Source organism: Idiotropiscis lumnitzeri, chromosome 2, assembly GCF_059441095.1.
Source record: "Idiotropiscis lumnitzeri isolate Australia: NSW breed Sydney's pygmy pipehorse chromosome 2, RoL_Ilum_1.0, whole genome shotgun sequence".
Lineage (NCBI taxonomy): Eukaryota > Metazoa > Chordata > Actinopteri > Syngnathiformes > Syngnathidae > Idiotropiscis > Idiotropiscis lumnitzeri.
This window is the reverse complement of record NC_142392.1, coordinates 20297796-20315608: the sequence shown is the minus strand read 5'-3', so window position 1 is coordinate 20315608 and position 17813 is coordinate 20297796. Positions and strand designations below refer to the sequence as shown.

Below are 17813 nucleotides of genomic sequence, written 5' to 3'. Positions count from 1 at the left end.
GTCCCCCTCCCAAACTGTACTTATGTCATTCATATTTTAATTTCTGAAGTATATAAAGCATCCAATGAAATGCTCTATTTAAATAAATAAAACCAAATGAAATATGTGAAATAACATGGGTTGAAAAGAGCAGGCGTTGTTTTTACCTTTGAATAAGATGTTTATTCGGTGGATATAGGTCATCCATATTTTAATATCTGAAGTATATAAAGCATCCAATGAAATGAGCTATATCTGATTAAATAATGTAGATGTATAAAATTAAATTAAACGAGTGAAATAATATGAGTTGAGAAGAGCAGGCGTTGTTATTACCTTTGAATGATATGTTTATTCGGTTGATATTTGCCCTTTTTGCAAACATGTCTGGACATATTCCCAGCGACATAAGTTTAAACATGGTATTGTGCAGGCTTGGGGGGTTGTCCGGGCAAGACGCCGGCCATAGACACCCTCCAAGCCTGCAGCAGCCTCAAGGTGTTTCAAAAGATAGTGAGTGGCAGGCAACTGTCGACATCCGGTCGTCAGACCCCTTGCCTTTTTTGTAAAATCTGCCTAGTCATGTTTGCATGTCTGGACATGTATTTGTTGGCTACATTTGGACAGTCAAACGCCGTCATTTATCCCGCTACGGACGAGAAAAATGAAGGGTGATGTCTCCACCGCTCCCGCCCCTCGCACCCTCCTATTTCCCTGTACGTCACAGCCTTCCTACTGCCGGCAGCCCCCATGTTTGTAGTCCTTTTTTGTAGTCCATACGCTGAGTAAAATAGCAACCAGCCTGGTTAAGAAATAGAATACAGCTAGGTTAAGAATATAGCACACAGCTAGGCAACCCCCATGTTTGTAGTTTATACAGGTAAGCAAAGAAATATTAGATATTAGAATATTATATATTATTATAGATATATATTATAGTATAAATATATATATAAATATATATATATATATATATATAATAAATAGCATATATATATATATATATATATATATATATATATATATATATATAATAAATAGCATGCTGCTAAGAAACAGCGTACAGCTAAGAAATAGTATGTAGTTAGGTTAAGAAACAATATACATTTAGGTTAAGAAAATAGAATACAGCTAAGAAACAACATGCGTTTAGGTTAAGAAATAGCAGCTAAGCTAAGATATCATTAAGGTCGTTTTACCAATTATTTTTCCTTTCAAGGAGGAACATCATCTTGTCTGTAGACATCCCCAAGTCATCTTTGCAACAAGCTTTGACATGTTTTCACGTATTTCTTATCTATAGTTGGACAGACAGACGACCACCAAGTTGCGGTCGTGTGTAAGCATAAACAACACCGCCCGCCCCCCAGAATCACGCTTCTGTCAAAAATAAGCACATCCCCTACTATCATATCCCGACCCCAGTCTCAATACAGCCAAAGCCCAAGTCACGCTCTGCACAGACAAACCAATTTTTCCGGCTGAAGAGCCAGACCTACTCTAAAAATGAAGACGCTCAGAACAAGACGCCGCATGGTCATGGACATCACACCGAGAAGGGTGACAACCATCGTTGCACCTGATCAGGTTTCTAACAACATTGAAGAAATCTCTTCAGGTAAACGTTGCAATTAATCTTTAACTATATAGCTATATAATATTTAATCATGGTATCTTTGTATTACAGATAGCGGTGTGGATGAACCTACATGCGACCATGACATGACTATGGTTGAAGTAGAAACCCTGACAACTGCAAACATGGAACAGGTTGACGCCTGTAAAAATGTAGACCAGGATGAAACCCCTACAAAAACAGACGAGGACCAGGCAGGACCATCATACTCTTTATGTGTGGGCGGTACGGGAATCTTACCAACCCCTGTTGTAGCCTCGTACAACACTGGCGAGCCATCATATTCAGGGTGGAGCCGTCCCGTTTCAACGACACCGCCGTCGACACCTCCGATGACCCCCACCTCATCGGCAGAATCTTCACAAAATGCGAAGGTACAACAGCCCAGTTGGTCCGACCAGGCTGAATCTCCACAAATCAAGGAGGTACGAGTACCTAGTTGGTCCGAACAAGAGTTCTCAAACCGTTCGCTTGAGCCCGCTAAGGTTCAGACCGTCAACGACCCTGACCCCGGACCTGCACCTATTTCCGAGGATGATGTACAACATATGTCATGGGTTGATCCTCCTAAGGGATGGGTTGATATGGATGTCGTAATAGTTGTTAAAGCGGCGATTCTTTACATGGTCAGACGCTTTTTGATAAAGTATCACAAAAAACGGGGTTGTTTGCATAGCTATAGATACCTATGCAATAGTTATTATCTAAGACTGCAATATGAGCGCATCATGCCAATCCTTTGCGATAAAAAGTTTTTACCCTGTATTCACTACTTGTTGGATTTGTGTTCTGGAAAAACGGATAAAGAAACAGTCAAGCGAGTTGCAGAGATCTTAATGGTGGATTTAGCACTCGTAAAGGACTTACCGGACCGCCTTAAAGTGGATGAGAGCGTATGTTGTATGATATATCGTGATCAACTTGATATTTTCGAAGAATATCTTATAGAAAATATTAACTTTGACTAAAAATGGGTAATGTGTTGAGAAAATTATCGCTTTTTGGCTATAGAAGCTACTTTGAGTCGCTCGGGTTCGATCGACACGTTTCAAAATATTTTGGAAAATTGGGAAAATGAGATAAGTGACTTAGCATACTCACGTTGTTTAACGATGTGATAAGATACCGTCTCTGTCATCAACAACCTGTGGATCTCGCGCACGAATTGAAGATGTTTGAAGACCTGTTAGAATCAAAAGTTAATCCATCTGTTTTAACCCTGACCTATAGACTTTTTACGTCTTCGAGAATCCTTATCATGTGTAACCAGACTTAACCTTGTCATATTTTTGTATTTCATTCAATTAAAAATGGATGTTTTTAAAAATATGCTTTTGCGTCTGTGTGTTTAGACAAATAACAATGTGACGTTTGTCACTAAATCATAAACCGTCATGAGCGTTAAGCGTTGGTTGAAAAAATTGTACTACGATCCCATTCAACCAGCCAGTTTTGGAGGTGCAGATCGCCTTCATTTAGCTGCGAGGGAGAAAATGGGTCAAAAAGTGACGCGTCATAAAGTCAAGGATTTTTTTATCATCGCAAGATGCATACACCTACGAAAATAGGAGCACAGAAAGGTTTAAAGGGAAGGAGACAAAAGCGTAATTCTGTAGGCGGGGCTATGACATCATCAAAATTTAAAAAAGCGTAATTCTATTATCTCTAGTGTATAAAAAACATGATTAAAAATACACAAACTATTTACATACTCTCACACTCGCACATACAGATGCACATACACGTATACCTGCATATACACGTGCACATACACATGCACACCGACAAGATTCCAGAGCAATGGCAGCTGGAGAGACGGAGAGACTGCCCGCCGGGGAAGGCCAGCCTTGGCGTGTCAGTCTTGGGGACCAGACGGGAATCAACTATCCAGACGATGATTAACCTGGGGAGGACCTTCCCTTGGACGTGGACCCGTGCCGTGGGAGGGAGCGAGGACGACCGATTCAACCTACATTACGCTTGACATAAAAAAACTCCTATAAAAACTGAAGCTGGGCTGAAAGATGGGGCGCATTTTTCGACTGTGCTCGCCCGAGTGCAGTTTTCTCGTGAGATTAAGAAAAAGCCGCCCAGATGTCTGTCTTTGTACTATTTCCTGAACTCCAGAAATTGAAGAAACTAAATATCGGAACTCTAATCAGTTGTTGAGTCTTTTTTTTTACCCTTTTCTTCTTGAGCACAAAAAAACGAACACGCATTGGAGTAAGTTTGGCTTTTAAAGGTTGATTTACTAACTACTTCTTATTTCCACGGTGACCCAACTCCAACAATAACATGACAAATATTTGTCATCTCATCAATATTTGCACAACAGAGTACTGAGTTTAGAGATCCTCACTATAATAGTTCTCAAAATTATATTTCTTGTCAATTTAGCTTAGTTAAGGGATATTTTATTGACAATCTAATATCAATCTACAAAGACAGAAAACAAATTGGTGGGGGGGGGGGGGGCGCGAATCTTTTTCTTCTTGGTAGGGGCGGGTGTGAAATAATTGAGAAGCACTGCTAGTATATGCAGACATTATATCCATACAATCTTGCAGCCCGATTTAACCACAGTATTGTTGCAAGTTCGGTAGGAGAAACGTAAACGTCCCACTGCTGTTCCAGCAGCGGCTTCTAGGGAAATAGGCGGAAGTGACGTCGGAGCTGACTCGCGAATGCGGCGTTAATTTAGTTATTTTGTTATTTTTTTTCAACAACCGAATTAAAATATTATATAAAATATATATCAAAACAGTACAGCCAGGGGTAAAAACAAACACAGAGGCAAAGAAATATATTTGAAAAATACGTGCTTAAAGCATGACGTCATTAGCAAGCGCGCAGCTTGCGAAGGGCCTCGACCACATCCACCGACCCGTCAACACCGGAACAAAAACACCCACCGCTAAATTCTTCTGATTTAGTGTGGAACTGACTGTAATTTTTTCACAGGATGTCCAGTGCTACTCTAAAGGACGACAACATAATTCATTAAGTCTTTGTGTCCCGATAACCTCATCTTCGCGCGTTGATGCTTTTCGGCCTCGTTAGCTTAGCTTGCTAGCTAGCTAGCTAGCCGCTAACGAAAAGAGGCACATGACTCATCGCCAAGCAGAGATCAAGTGCGGATTTTTTGGAATTATCATTTAAAAATGTGTGAAAGAACGACATCCAAGTACAAAGAGGAACTTTGTGGAATAAAAGAAGAGAACGAGCAACATCTTCAACTGCTGGACGAAGTTTGCAACCAGCCTCGTGTTGTGCTACACAAAGCAGGTTTGTACCCGTCTGACTCTCATTTGCTTTGTAAAGAACGACTTTCTATCGTTAAAAATATGCATCACAACATTAAGTTGTTTGGGGAAATGCGTTCAAGGTTATTGCCGTTTTATTTTTAAATATTGACTTTTCCTTGCAGGTCTGCTGAACATTTGTTTATGCCAAATTAAATCAGTGCACAAAATAATTGCCAAAGAATAACCAATAGTGGGGGGTGAACTCCATTTTTTTTCCCAGTATAAAATTTGAACTGATTATTTAACATATTACATTTTCTGTTTTTTATATCTTGTTCAAGCAATTCCTTACGGAAGGAATTCTGCTTGAATCTAAAATATGTGCACACTGCGGCGAAAACATTAATGTCGGTTGATCAATTTTAGTGGATAAAACACAAAATAAGTTTAAAAAAAAAAAAAAATCAAGTACGTATTGGTCTTATTTATTTATTAACTTTGTACTGGCTTCGTCGGGTGTAATTCAAGTTTTGTGCACATGTGCGTAGATTCACCTCATCCAAACATTTAAAATACATTTAATGCATCCATCCAGGGTTGCACGGATCTCATCAGTGAACAAGCGCATGCTGCAAGGAATGCATCTGCATCTTTGGCTTACTGTGGGCTTAAAATGGGAGTACGCCACAACCCCCTTTTCGACTAACAAGCCCAGGAACATTTAGTTCCTGGTAATTTATCCAAATGGCAATGATGATGTATCAGTGGGAGGTCTTGTGTTACTTTGTTACTCATTACTGACACCCTATGGCTGTTAAGCATCATTGCAGGTACAAAATAATTCAGTGAACTCTAATATTATTATAGTGTATCTTAGTCTAATTTGAATACATATTGGATAACTTTAAAATATACAGTCATTATTCAAATATGTCAACATGAAAGTCAGAGTGAAAGTGTTGTTGCTTAATGCTTATGTGTAAGAACTTTTACTCTTCAAACGTAATTTTGTTTTAAAATTTATTTCAAAACAGAAATTTTATACAAATAAAAAGGGTAATGTCGGAACTTACTCGCAGGATAAATGTCATTTTGGGTAAAAAAAAAACAAACAAACGTAAATCATACAATAAATAGGGACTCTGATTCCAGGGCCCCTTTAATTCTTTTAGGGATCCAGATTATAATGAAAGCAAAAAGTACCCACGATGAAACTATCTCTAAATGCAAAATGAAATAATTGTAAACATATTTCGCTTGAAGGATTCCTATTTTATCAATGACATTATGTTGTGATGGCCCCCAGTGGCCTGCATCAATAAGTTAGGGTCCCACAACAGGTGTTCCATCAGACGCACACGATAGCCTGTGTGTGCTAACTTCAGATCGCTTCCAGAAACGTCTGCGGCCATGTCAGGAATGAAATCGGCATCAGCCGCAACGTGCTTCCTTTTTAAATGCTCTTTTATCACAGTTGTGCTGCTAAAGCAGGGATGTCCAAACTTTTTGCAAAGGGGGCCGGATTTGATGTTGTAAAATGTGGGAGGGCTGACATTAACTACATAAAGAACAATATATTCAAACACATTTTAGCAAGTGATTCTGTGTTTCACATTTGCTTTTTTATTTTCATTTAAACCATCAAACATGTATTTTGGTTCATTTGAAACATGAACATCACATGCAATTGAATATTTGCTTAACTTTTTTTCTTAAACAGAAGTAATTATAGTCTTGAGTGCAAATAATATTTGAACATGAATTATATCATCATGGGAGTTCAATGTTCACAGAATTTTTTAATTACAGAAATGATTATCCACAAGTGCAAGGGCTAATTTGATATATATGACATATCATCAAATATAAATGTTGAATGAACATTTTATTCTGGAATGAAAACTGACAACCTGTCTAAATTTGTGACTGAACAAAACAAAATTAAGTCAGTTATTTAAATGACAAATGACTTGCCTGCATTAATGTGACGGGTGATACTGAGATCTGGACTGCAGCACAAAGGCCCGGTCTGGCTCAAAGGCAGTGGTATTGATGCGCGAGGTGTGAGTCTGTGAGCCGTGTCCTCACGCGACTCTGATTTAAGTTCATAACCGAGAATGTCTTTTCACACAAATACGTCGACCCAAACGAGCTCAGCATTTTCCTAGCAAACCCTCGAATCTCTCGAAACCTGCCTTTATCCATCTGTCGGTAAAAGTTGTCGAGAGAAAGTTGCCGGTGCCGACTGCGGCTCTCGGCGTCACACTGCAGCTCAATGAGCTCCAGCTGGGCTGGAACATTCTTTGTGTCCACGGAGAAAGGTGATGAAAAAAGAGGATATGCTTCTCAATAGCTGCAAAATTCCGAAAGCGTCGTGTGAACTCTTCAGCCAAAGACTTCCTATCTAATGCGTACTTTGTTTGCGCACTGATATTGCTCTCAGTCAACTTTCCTTTTTTTGTTTATTGTCGCCATTTTAGAAATTGGGGGTGAAGGTCACCCGGGGTGATGTCGCAGAGTGGTACTGCCTCTAGTGGGTAAATTAGGAACAGCAATTAAGAAGAGAGCGAACTAAGCACTGTATATGTGCGGGCCAGAATGTATTAATTTTATTACAGAGGCTGCGGGCCAGATGAAGTTTGACCCCGGGCCGCATTTGGCCCCCGGGCCGGACTTTGGACATGTCTGTGCTAAAGGGAGGTTTACATCGTAGGACGTAATTTTGTGAAATGCCCCCATGGTCCGGTCCAAATCGGGGTCGCACGCATTGATTCGTGTTCTGCAGGCACAAGTCAAGGTAGCACGGTAGAAACAAAATAAGACAAAGTCGCCGCCTGAGGTTTGACTTGGCCAAACCAAATTTGTCTTTTTGTGTCCTGCAGACGTCAGTGAAAACGATCTCCTTTCTGTGATAGAGGAGCCAGACTGGACTCACATCAAAAAGGAGGAGGAGGAGGAGATCAACAAGTCACCAGTGAACGTTGTCCATATAAAGACTGACGATGAAAACAAGGATCAGAGTGAGGACAAGAGAGGGGCGGAGCCTCCAAGCAGCAGCTCAAGTCATCACGTGACAACAGAAGGTGATGAAGACCACTGGGGGCCAGCACATAATGAGGACACATTATCAGACGCTCATGACGATGATGATGATAATGGGCAAGCTAAAGGTGAAAGGGCATGTCACACTGACTCATTAACTTCAAAGCTGTCTTTAAAACTGGGAACAAGAACACACAGTGGAGAAAAACCATTTTCTTGCTCGGTTTGTGGCAAACGCTTCTCTCGAAAGTTTCATTTAACAATCCACACAAGAACACACAGTGGAGAAAAACCTTTTTCATGCTCAGTTTGTGGCAAGAGTTACTCTGACAAGTCTAATTTAACAAGCCACACAAGAACACACAGTGGTGAAAAACCATTTTCTTGCTCTGTTTGTGGAAAATGCTTCTTTCAAAAGGCAGGTTTAACATATCACACAAGAAAGCACAGTGGAGAAAAACCTTTTTCATGCTCAGTTTGTGGCAAGAGTTTCTCTGACAAGTCTAATTTAACACGCCACACAAGAACACACAGTGGTGAAAAACCTTTTTCTTGCTCGTTTTGTGGCAAAAGCTTCCTGCGTAAGTCGCATTTAACAATCCACACAAGAACACACACTGGAGAAAAACCTTTTTCCTGCTCAGTTTGTGGCAAAAGCTTCTCGAAAAAGACATATTTAACAGAACACACAAGAACACACAGTGGTGAAAAACCCTTTTCCTGCTCAGTTTGTGGCAAAAGCTTTAATGTAAAGTCAATTTTAACAGATCACACAAGAACACACACTGGAGAAAAACCTTTTTCCTGCTCAGTTTGTGCCAAGAGTTTCTCTCAAAAGTCGCATTTACGAAACCACACAAGAACACACAGTGGAGACAAGCCATTCAGTTGCAGCGTTTGTTCTAAAAAATTTGTCACTAAACAGGGAGCTGAGAGACACAATTGTGCTGGCGAGAATTGCAGCGATCCTTGAAGATTAAAAAAAGAAAAAAAAATGAAAGATCCGACTCTTTGTGGTAAGATGTAAATGTGATTTTCAATAAAATATGATGAAATTGAATTTTGCAAAGCTCTTTTATTGACACAAGGCCAATGTGATCAGTGAATTGTGTCTGAGTGATGATGATTTGTTTTGGTGTTTACATCAAACATGTAAATAAAATTTATTGCCTTTGCCTGGAATAACATTTTTTAACATTATGCTTTTCAGTTGTCTTTTTAATCGTAGTTAATGGAAAAGGTGTGAGAAGAAACAGTGCTTATGAAATCGGTGCCTTCGACAATCATCAATAAAATCCCTTGTTCAACTGGCCTTCATTACGCTGTGTGAAAAGGTGAAAAACAGATGTAGAAGTTGAACTATAAAAAGAACAAGAGAGAAACGCAAGCAGTCTCAGTTTCTCTTTCTAGGTTGAGCTCTATCAAGCGTTTGGGGTTTGTTGCGAAGCAGAATCTCACTTCGGAAAAACTATAATTTTGTCAAATATACAAAATACTTTTTTCATGCTATATTATATTTTTTTATACTTTGGATTGCTTATATAATGAAATCGGGAAATATTAAAATTTAAAATTGGAAACCAAAATACAGACTTAATGCAATTAATAAGAAATATAGAAACATTTTATAAATATTGAACACATTGAGAAGAGTTAATCTTGAAATAAATATTGAAATATAAAAAATACTTAGGTATTAAATTAATTCAATTACCCGACCCCGGATGAGCGGCAGAAAATGGCTGGATGGATGGAATGATTTAAATTGCATCCAAATTCAAAAGAACAAATATGTTAAGAAATATTCAAGTGTGAAATAAAAAGGTTTAAATTAATATTGATATAATTTTGCATATTAAAATAATTTAATAAATATTGTAGTATTACATAAGCAAGCTTAAATTTACATTGAAATAAAAAAAAAAGTCATGTATTTTTAAATGGCCTAATATAGATATGGGAGGGGCCTAAGGGGTCGGATGCAGTGTGAGTCGGGCGGCGGCAAGAGGCAGGGACCTTGGCGCTCTGATCCCCGACTACAGAAACTAGCTCTTGGGACATGGAATGTCACCTCTCTGGCGGGGAAGGAGCCTGAGCTGGTGTGCGAGGCAGAGAAATTCCGACTAGATATAGTCGGGCTCACCTCCACACACAGCTTAGGCTCTGGTACCAGTCCTCTTGAGAGGGGTTGGAAACTCTTCCACTCTGGAGTTGCCCAAGGTGAGAGACGGCGAGCAGGTGTGGGCATACTTATTGCCCCCCGGCTCGGCGCCTGTACACTGGGGTTCACCCCGGTGGACGAGAGGGTAGCCTCCCTCCGCCTTAAGGTGGGGGGACGGGTGCTGACTGTTGTTTGTGCTTATGCACCAAACGGCAGTTCAGAGTACCCACCCTTCTTGGAGTCTTTGGAGGGTGTGCTAGAGAGCGTTCCCCCTGGAGACTCCCTCGTTCTGCTGGGGGACTTCAATGCTCACGTGGGTAATGACAGTGAGACCTGGAAGGGCGTGATTGGGAGGAATGGCCCCCCCCAATCTGAACCCAAGCGGTGTTCTGTTACTAGACTTCTGTGCTCGTCATGGATTGTCGATAACGAACACCATGTTCAAGCATAAGGGTGTCCATATGTGCACTTGGCACCAGGACACCCTAGGCCGCAGTTAGATGATCGACTTTGTAGTCGTGTCATCAGATTTGCGGCCGCATGTTTTGGACACTCGGGTGAAGAGAGGGGCGGAGCTGTCAACTGATCACCACCTGGTGGTGAGTTGGCTCCGAGGTTGGGGTACGATGCCGGTCCGACCCGGCAGACCCAAGGGTATTGTGAGGGTCTGCTGGGAAGGCTTGGCAGAATCCCCTGTCAGAAAGAGTTTCAACTCCCACCAGAACTTTGACAACGTACCGGCGGAGGCGGGGGACATTGAGTATGAGTGGACCATGTTTCGTGCCTCCATTGTTGAGGCAGCCGATGGAAGCTGTGGACATAAGGTGGTCAGTGCCTGTCATGGCGGCAACCCCCGAACGCGCTGGTGGACACCGGCGGTAAGGGATGCTGTCAGGCTGAAGAAAGAGGCCTATCGGGCCTTTCTGGCCTGTGGGACTCCGGAGGCAGCTGACAGGTACCGACTGGCCAAGCGGAATACAGCTTCGGTGGTTGCCGAAGCAAAAACTCGGGCGTGGGAGGAGTTCGGTGAGGCCATGGAAAACGACTTCCAGACGGCTTCGAAGAAATTCTGGTCCACCATCCGTCGTCTCAGGAGAGGGAAGCAGTGCACCATCAACACTATAGTGGAGATGGGGTGCTGCTGACCTCGACTCGGGACGTTGTGAGTCGGTGGGGAGAATACTTCGAAGACCTCCTCAATTGTACCGACACGCCTTCCATTGAGGAAGCAGAGCCTGAGGACTCCGTGGTGGACTCATCTATCTCAGGGGCTGAAGTAACCGAGGTGGTTAACAAGCTCCTCGGTGGAAAGGCCCCGGGGGTGGATGAGATCCGCCCGGAGTTCCTTAGGGCTCTGGATGTTGTGGGGCTGTCATGGTTGACACGCCTCTACAACATTGTGTGGACATCGGGGACAGTGCCTCTGGATTGGCAGACCGGGGTGGTGGTCCCCCTTTTTAAGAAGGGGGACCGGAGGGTGTGTTCCAATTATAGAGGAATCACACTCCTCAGCCTCCCTGGTAAGGTCTCAGGGGTACTGGAGAGGAGGGTCCGTCGGGAGGTTGAAGCTCAGATCCAAGAGGAGCAGTGCGGTTTTCATCCTGGCCGTGAAACAGTGGACCAGCTCTACACTCTCTACGGGGTCCTTGAGGGTTCATGGGAGTTTGCCCAACCAGTCTACATGTGTTTCGTGGACTTGGAGAAGGCATTCAACCGTGTCCCACGGGGAGTTCTGTGGAGCGTGCTTCGGGAGTACGGGCTACCGAGCCCCTTGATACGGGCAGTTGGGTCCCTGTACCACCGATGTCAAAGTTTGGTCCGCATTGCCGGCAGTAAGTCGGATTCGTTTCGATGAGGGGATCCGGTTTGGTGAACTCAGTATTTCATCTCTGCTTTTTGCAGATGATGTGGTACTGTTGGCTTCGTCAAGCAGTGATCGCCAACTCTCATTGGAGCCGTTCGCAGCTGAGTGTGAAGCGGTTGGGATGAAGATCAGCGCCTCCAAATCTGAGACCATGGTTCTCAGTCGGAAAAGGGTGGAATGCCCTCCCCATGTTGGGGAGGAGATCCTGCCCCAAGTGGAGGAGTTTAAGTATCTTGGGGTCTTGTTTACGAGTGAGGGGAGGATGGAGCGAGAGATCGACAGGCGGATGGGTGCAGCCGCCGCTGTGATGCGGACGCTGTATCGGTCTGTCATGGTGAAGAGGGAGCTGAGCCAAAAGGCGAAGCTCTTGATTTACCGGTCGATCTTCGTTCCTACCCTCACCTATGGTCACGAGCTGTGGGTCGCGACCGAAAGAACAAGATCTCGGATACAAGCGGCCGGAATGAGTTTCCTCCGCAGGGTGTCTGGGCTCTACCTTAGAGATAGGGTGAGAAGCTCGGCCATCCGGGAGGGTCTCAGTGTCGAGCCGCTGCTCCTCCACGTAGAGAGGAGCCAGATGAGGTGGCTCGGGCATCTGTTTAGGATGCCTCCTGGATGCCTCCCTGGTGAGGTGTTCCGGGCATGTCCCACCGGCAGGAGGCCCAGAGGACGACCCAGGACACGCTGGAGAGACTACGTCTCCCGGCTGGCCTGGGAACGCCTGGGCATCCCTCCGGCAGAGCTGGAAGATGTGGCTGGGGAGCGGGAAGTCTGGGCTTCCCTGCTGCACCGCAACCCGACCCGGATAAGCGGCGGATAATGGATGGATGGCTGGATAATGAAGGCAACTTGAGCAAGTGGAACAAGTGATTTTATTGATGATTGTGGAAGGCACCGATTTCATAAGCACAGTTTCTTCTCACACCTTTTCCATTAACTACGATTAAAAAGACAACTGAAAAGCATAATGTTAACAAATGTTGTTCTAGGCCAGGGGTCTCAAACTAAATTTACCTGGGGGGCACTAGAGGCAGACTCTGGGTGAGGCTGGGCCGCATCAGGTTTTCCGCAAGAAAAAATATCTAATCTTCTCAAATGTCTTTATTTTTATTTTTTAACACAAAATAAGATTTAAAAATAAATAAGGAATTAATAAGAAAATAAATAAGGAATTAATCAAATTAATCAGTAATCAATAATAATAATAATAATAATGAGTCAAATGTCTGTATTAAGAGTTCTTTAATAATATAATAATAATAATAATATTCCCTTTATTAGTCCCACAATGGGGAAATTCGGGATTCGAACCCAGGCCTCCTGGGGAGACTGGGTCCTGAACGCGGCGCCTTAGATCACTCGGCCATCCTGGCAGCCCAATCTTCTTCTGAACATGAATTTTTGATTATTTCGTGGCGAGACAGAGGGGGAGGGTGGGAGGAGGAGATGAGGATTAGCTGGGAGGTAAGGATTAATTATGAAATACAACACAATTTCAAGGCTTTTGGCGGAAAGCGGGGAACAAAGGACCCTTTTGGGGAAAAGCGGGGAACATCAGACTTATATTTAGAAAAAGGGTCCTATATTCCCCGGTCCCATACAAAGCGGGGAACATAGATACGCTCCTCATGAAGGCCATGGTGTTTCTATGGTAAGGACCGGGATGGCGAGCGCAAAAAGGCGACTGCTTACGGACCGTTGTTGTCATTTATTTTGACTACTTTTACAGAGAGAGATAACGATAACTATCTTAATAACAGATAACTGCCCCTGGGACTCACTAAACTGGTCGGGACCAAGTTTCATGAATGAAACCGAGTCCGTCTCCGCCAGCTTTCACAGGCACAGACGAGAAATCATTTCCTTATTCAATCAAACAGCCGGCCAATTTTGCCGTAGTTCCGTCGTCTTGAATAAAAAAAAATATTGTTCATCACTTTTCACTACTATTACGAACATGGCATATCCTTTTGATGAGGATCCCATTGATGAAAGTGCAGCATTAACCCACAGAGAATTAACTACGTCGCGAGCGGATCATTCGACCCCGCATAGACGTATAATCATATCCTGACAACTATCTGTTTGAGTGATACAGTTTCACTTCATAGTCCATTTCTACATCCATAACCTGCTATAATCCGTCCGCACATCTTCAACATCACCAGTCACAGTCTCATCCCAGCACACGAATGAACTCGCTGCTGTAACTCTCTGCTTACGTCAAGCCCACCCTCGAGAGCCATATACTCCACCGTGATTGGTAGGTTCGTTCAGCTTCGCACAAAACACTGTAAAGTGCCAGTCATATCAAATTCGCGGGCCGCACGAACATTAAACTTTCATAATAAGGCGGGGGCCGCAAACTATCATCCCGCGGGGCGCAAATGGCCCGTGGGCCGCGAGATTGAGACCCCTGGTCTAAACAATACAACGAAATTTCCCTATCCTGTACTGGGTGTGTGTTATCTATTCGTGCACCCAATGTGAATATTAAAACTGCGGAGCACATGAGCAGGTAAAAGCAACAACTATATCTTAATAATCTGTTTTGTGGGCCCTAAATTAGAATATATTATATCACCCTCCTTGTTGAGGAGAACCTCCAGGATGGGCGTGATGTGACGCTATTTGAAGCGTTCTCCAGCCTTCTGGTCACACAGGTCACATGTCACCTCAAACCTGTGGAGAGAACTGGAGGAGGAGTGGCACTTGCCAGTGAAGGGGTAAATTACCTCCCTTCTGAAAATTTCAGTTTTGCATAAATTTTGTGTAATAATGTCAATCAATCATTCACTTGATGCTTGTATTTGATTAGTCCAATCTTTCTCCAATAACAATTTGAAAATCAGTACTTGGGAGTGCAATAGGGATCCAGGTTGATCAGACCTGTCCGCCCATTGCATCCTACGTGCTGTAAGGGCTTGCCGATGCCCTCAATCAGGTTTCTTTTCTGAGGCCCGTCCCTTAAACATTCACTCAAACCACATATACGTACAAACACTTTTTCTTTCACACTTCCATTCACCAAAAAGATACTTTCCAATTCCACACAGAGACCCCTCCCTCGGCGTGTCCGCCTTGATTTCACTGAGATTTGTGCTGGCAGATCCATAATTTTGCCTCAATTTAGCCAGCGTATGCCAAAATTTACAACTGTGGGTCTCTTTATTTTCCCATTTAGTCCCCGTGATGTCGTTTCTCTTTCTCCTGTTCCTCCTGGACGTGGCTGACGATAATGCACCTGCGACGTCAAACAGCTCATAGATGCGGAAGTTAGCAGTCTGGTATTTATGGAATGCAGTCATGTCCCTTAAAAGTTGTCATGTCAGGGTTCGCGTCGTACAGTCATAAAACATCTGTCTTCCACCTCTGTCACATTTAATACACATCAGTTAATAGATCATCTACAGGACTATTTAATCCAGCTTTATATTTGGTAAACCAATCTCCAATTGCTAGATATTTCCTGTTCCAAGGATTTTCTTTCAACATGTTCATAGAATATTTCACCTAAAACCTATCCCAAAACCATAATCCCTTTAACTCAAAATTTTTTATTTTAATAAGATTGTCACTGTTCTTCAGGTGTCTCTTGTATGTTTTTAGTGTTGGTGTTCTAATTACCTGCTAATTTATATTCATCTTATCTATTAATTTCTTCATTACCTGATATGGAAAGTAAAATGCGCTATATCAATTAAGTTGTATATTCTTTATGTCCCAAAAATTTTAAAATCCCAACTCACCCGCACACACAAAGAGTGAGGGAAAAAGAGAGAGAGAGAGAGAGAGAGAGAGAGAGAGAGAGTTAGGTGCAAGGGGATTGAAAAGGGTCTTAATGCTTTGAGTTGATGTTTCGATGAACGCCTCCTAGTAAAGACGTTTGTTTTCTATAGGACTAATTAATTCTACAAATTTAACAGGTCTTATCAGGAGCTATATAAGTGGCCAGTGCTTATGTCACTAAAAAATCCTTAACAGCGGGTGACACATCAATCTTGCAAGGAACCTGCAGTATGACGTCACTTTGACCCCATCAAGGCTCATATTTTCTTATCGGGAACACAAATTCCTTCACTGACCTTTGTTTATGCCAATGGATCCTTAAAAAAAAATCTTCATGCAACATAATAAGAAGAAATAAATTTACAATGACCTTCAGAGAGTAAGCAGAAAAGAAAGTAAACAAAACTCTAGTAGACCAAACTACCAGCTATGTTTATCAGCCAAAGGGAACACAGACACACCCCCACACACACACACAGTGAAACGAGGAGATTAGTGTCAGGAAAAGAGACAAACTGGGCTGTGAAGGGGTGGGTTGTATGGAAACAAACATAGGGGCCGCGGGCCACTCAGGGCCTCAGTGGTTTTCCACTCGTATTTGTCTGGAATTATTAAGGGAAAAATATTCACTCAGAAAAATCAAAAGTAAAATAAATAATATTATCTGCCAATTCACAAAATCTTCTTAATTAATTGAATAAATAGTGGATTTGTTGGTTTTCTCTATGGTTTTCAATTAATTATTTTATGGCTCATTCTTGTAAAGTAAAAATTGACTGACAATATGTTTTGCAGGCCTTCCTCATACGTCAATGCAATAGGTCATATACAGAACACTCAGAACGTTATATTAACAATCGATATATATATAGTGCTTTCTTATCCAGTGCATCTTTTACTCTGCATACAGGGCTATTGTTTTCTGATAATTTTTACTTTGTGTTCGATAGATGTGGTTTCCAACACAAATTCTAATTAAGAATGACACCCAGAAGCAGTTTCTCTTACTCTTTCTCTTATGTTAATTTGAACACTCATGTCTCTCCTACTGTTACTGAATAACATGAAATTTTTTTGACTTAATAATTCTAATTACAATAATTTATTAGATAATTTATTTTAATCCAACCTGATTTTTATTCTTTTAAATTCTTGTTTCAAGCCCTTCAGCACCTGTAATATATTCCCCCAAAATTAAACATAAAAATATTATTTATCCCTGCTCCCTATTTTCTAAATTACTTGAAAATCCCTTTGAATGCAACTCCTCCGCAACCACATTTGCTCAGTTTTCAAGGAGCACACTATAATCCAAGGTATCAAAAACCTTTTAAGGTAAACAAAAACACTTGCAAAATTTTCTCATCTAATACAGTTCCGTTAATTCCATACGTACCCTCAATGTGGAGTGTGTACTTCTAAATATTGTATCGCTCTATAGATTTGTCTGTGAAACTTTGGTTCCCCCCCCCCGAGTCATTCTGACAGTTTGACCTAATTTTAAAGAATTTCTCGAATATCATACATCACAGCCATTGGCCTGTAGTTTTGAAAAAACAAATCATGTTTATCCCCATTTTTCTAAACTGGAATAACTTTTGCCCTTTTCTTTTTGCCTGGAAACCCCTGACATACATGATTGGCTCCGAATATACGCCAAAAGGTTCAACAACCAGTTCAATATCACCCTTTACCAATCTTGTCACTTGCACAACTTTCCACAACATTCAACATTTTCTTTTTCTCACGTGCCTCTCCTTCTTGTCCACTTTCACAACTTTCTCAACCTTTTCTTCCAATTTTATGTTTGCCAATGTTGTTGCCACTGTCGCCAATTGATGCACACTACGTCTGTCCTCCTCCGCCATTGCCAATTCTTATTCCATTTTACCTTTCCGAATCCATTTAGCTTTATCTTTTGCCTCTTTCGATTGTTTGATGTCATTCAACATTTTCCTCGTCTTTCTTTAGCACCTGCTTAGCCAACTGAATCATATCCCATGTGGTCATCCTTTTGTAATTTAAAAAAAAAAAACACCTTCCGATATCTCTCTTTTTCTCTTTTTTTCTTTTTCTCCTCAATTGCACTCATTAATT

At 41.9% G+C, this 17813-nt stretch overlaps 1 protein-coding gene across 1 annotated transcript in view; it reads left to right on the top strand.

Annotated features, from left to right (window-relative positions):
* The first annotated feature begins 5533 nt into the window (after positions 1-5533).
* The window catches only part of LOC148341920 (uncharacterized), an 83000-nt gene continuing 70720 nt past the window's right edge, over positions 5534-17813 (top strand). The window contains exons 1-2 of the mRNA XM_088287993.1: positions 5534-5539; positions 8069-8717. Of these exons, the coding sequence (XP_088144119.1) occupies positions 5534-5539; positions 8069-8717 (655 nt within the window). The remainder of the gene's footprint in view (positions 5540-8068; positions 8718-17813) is intronic.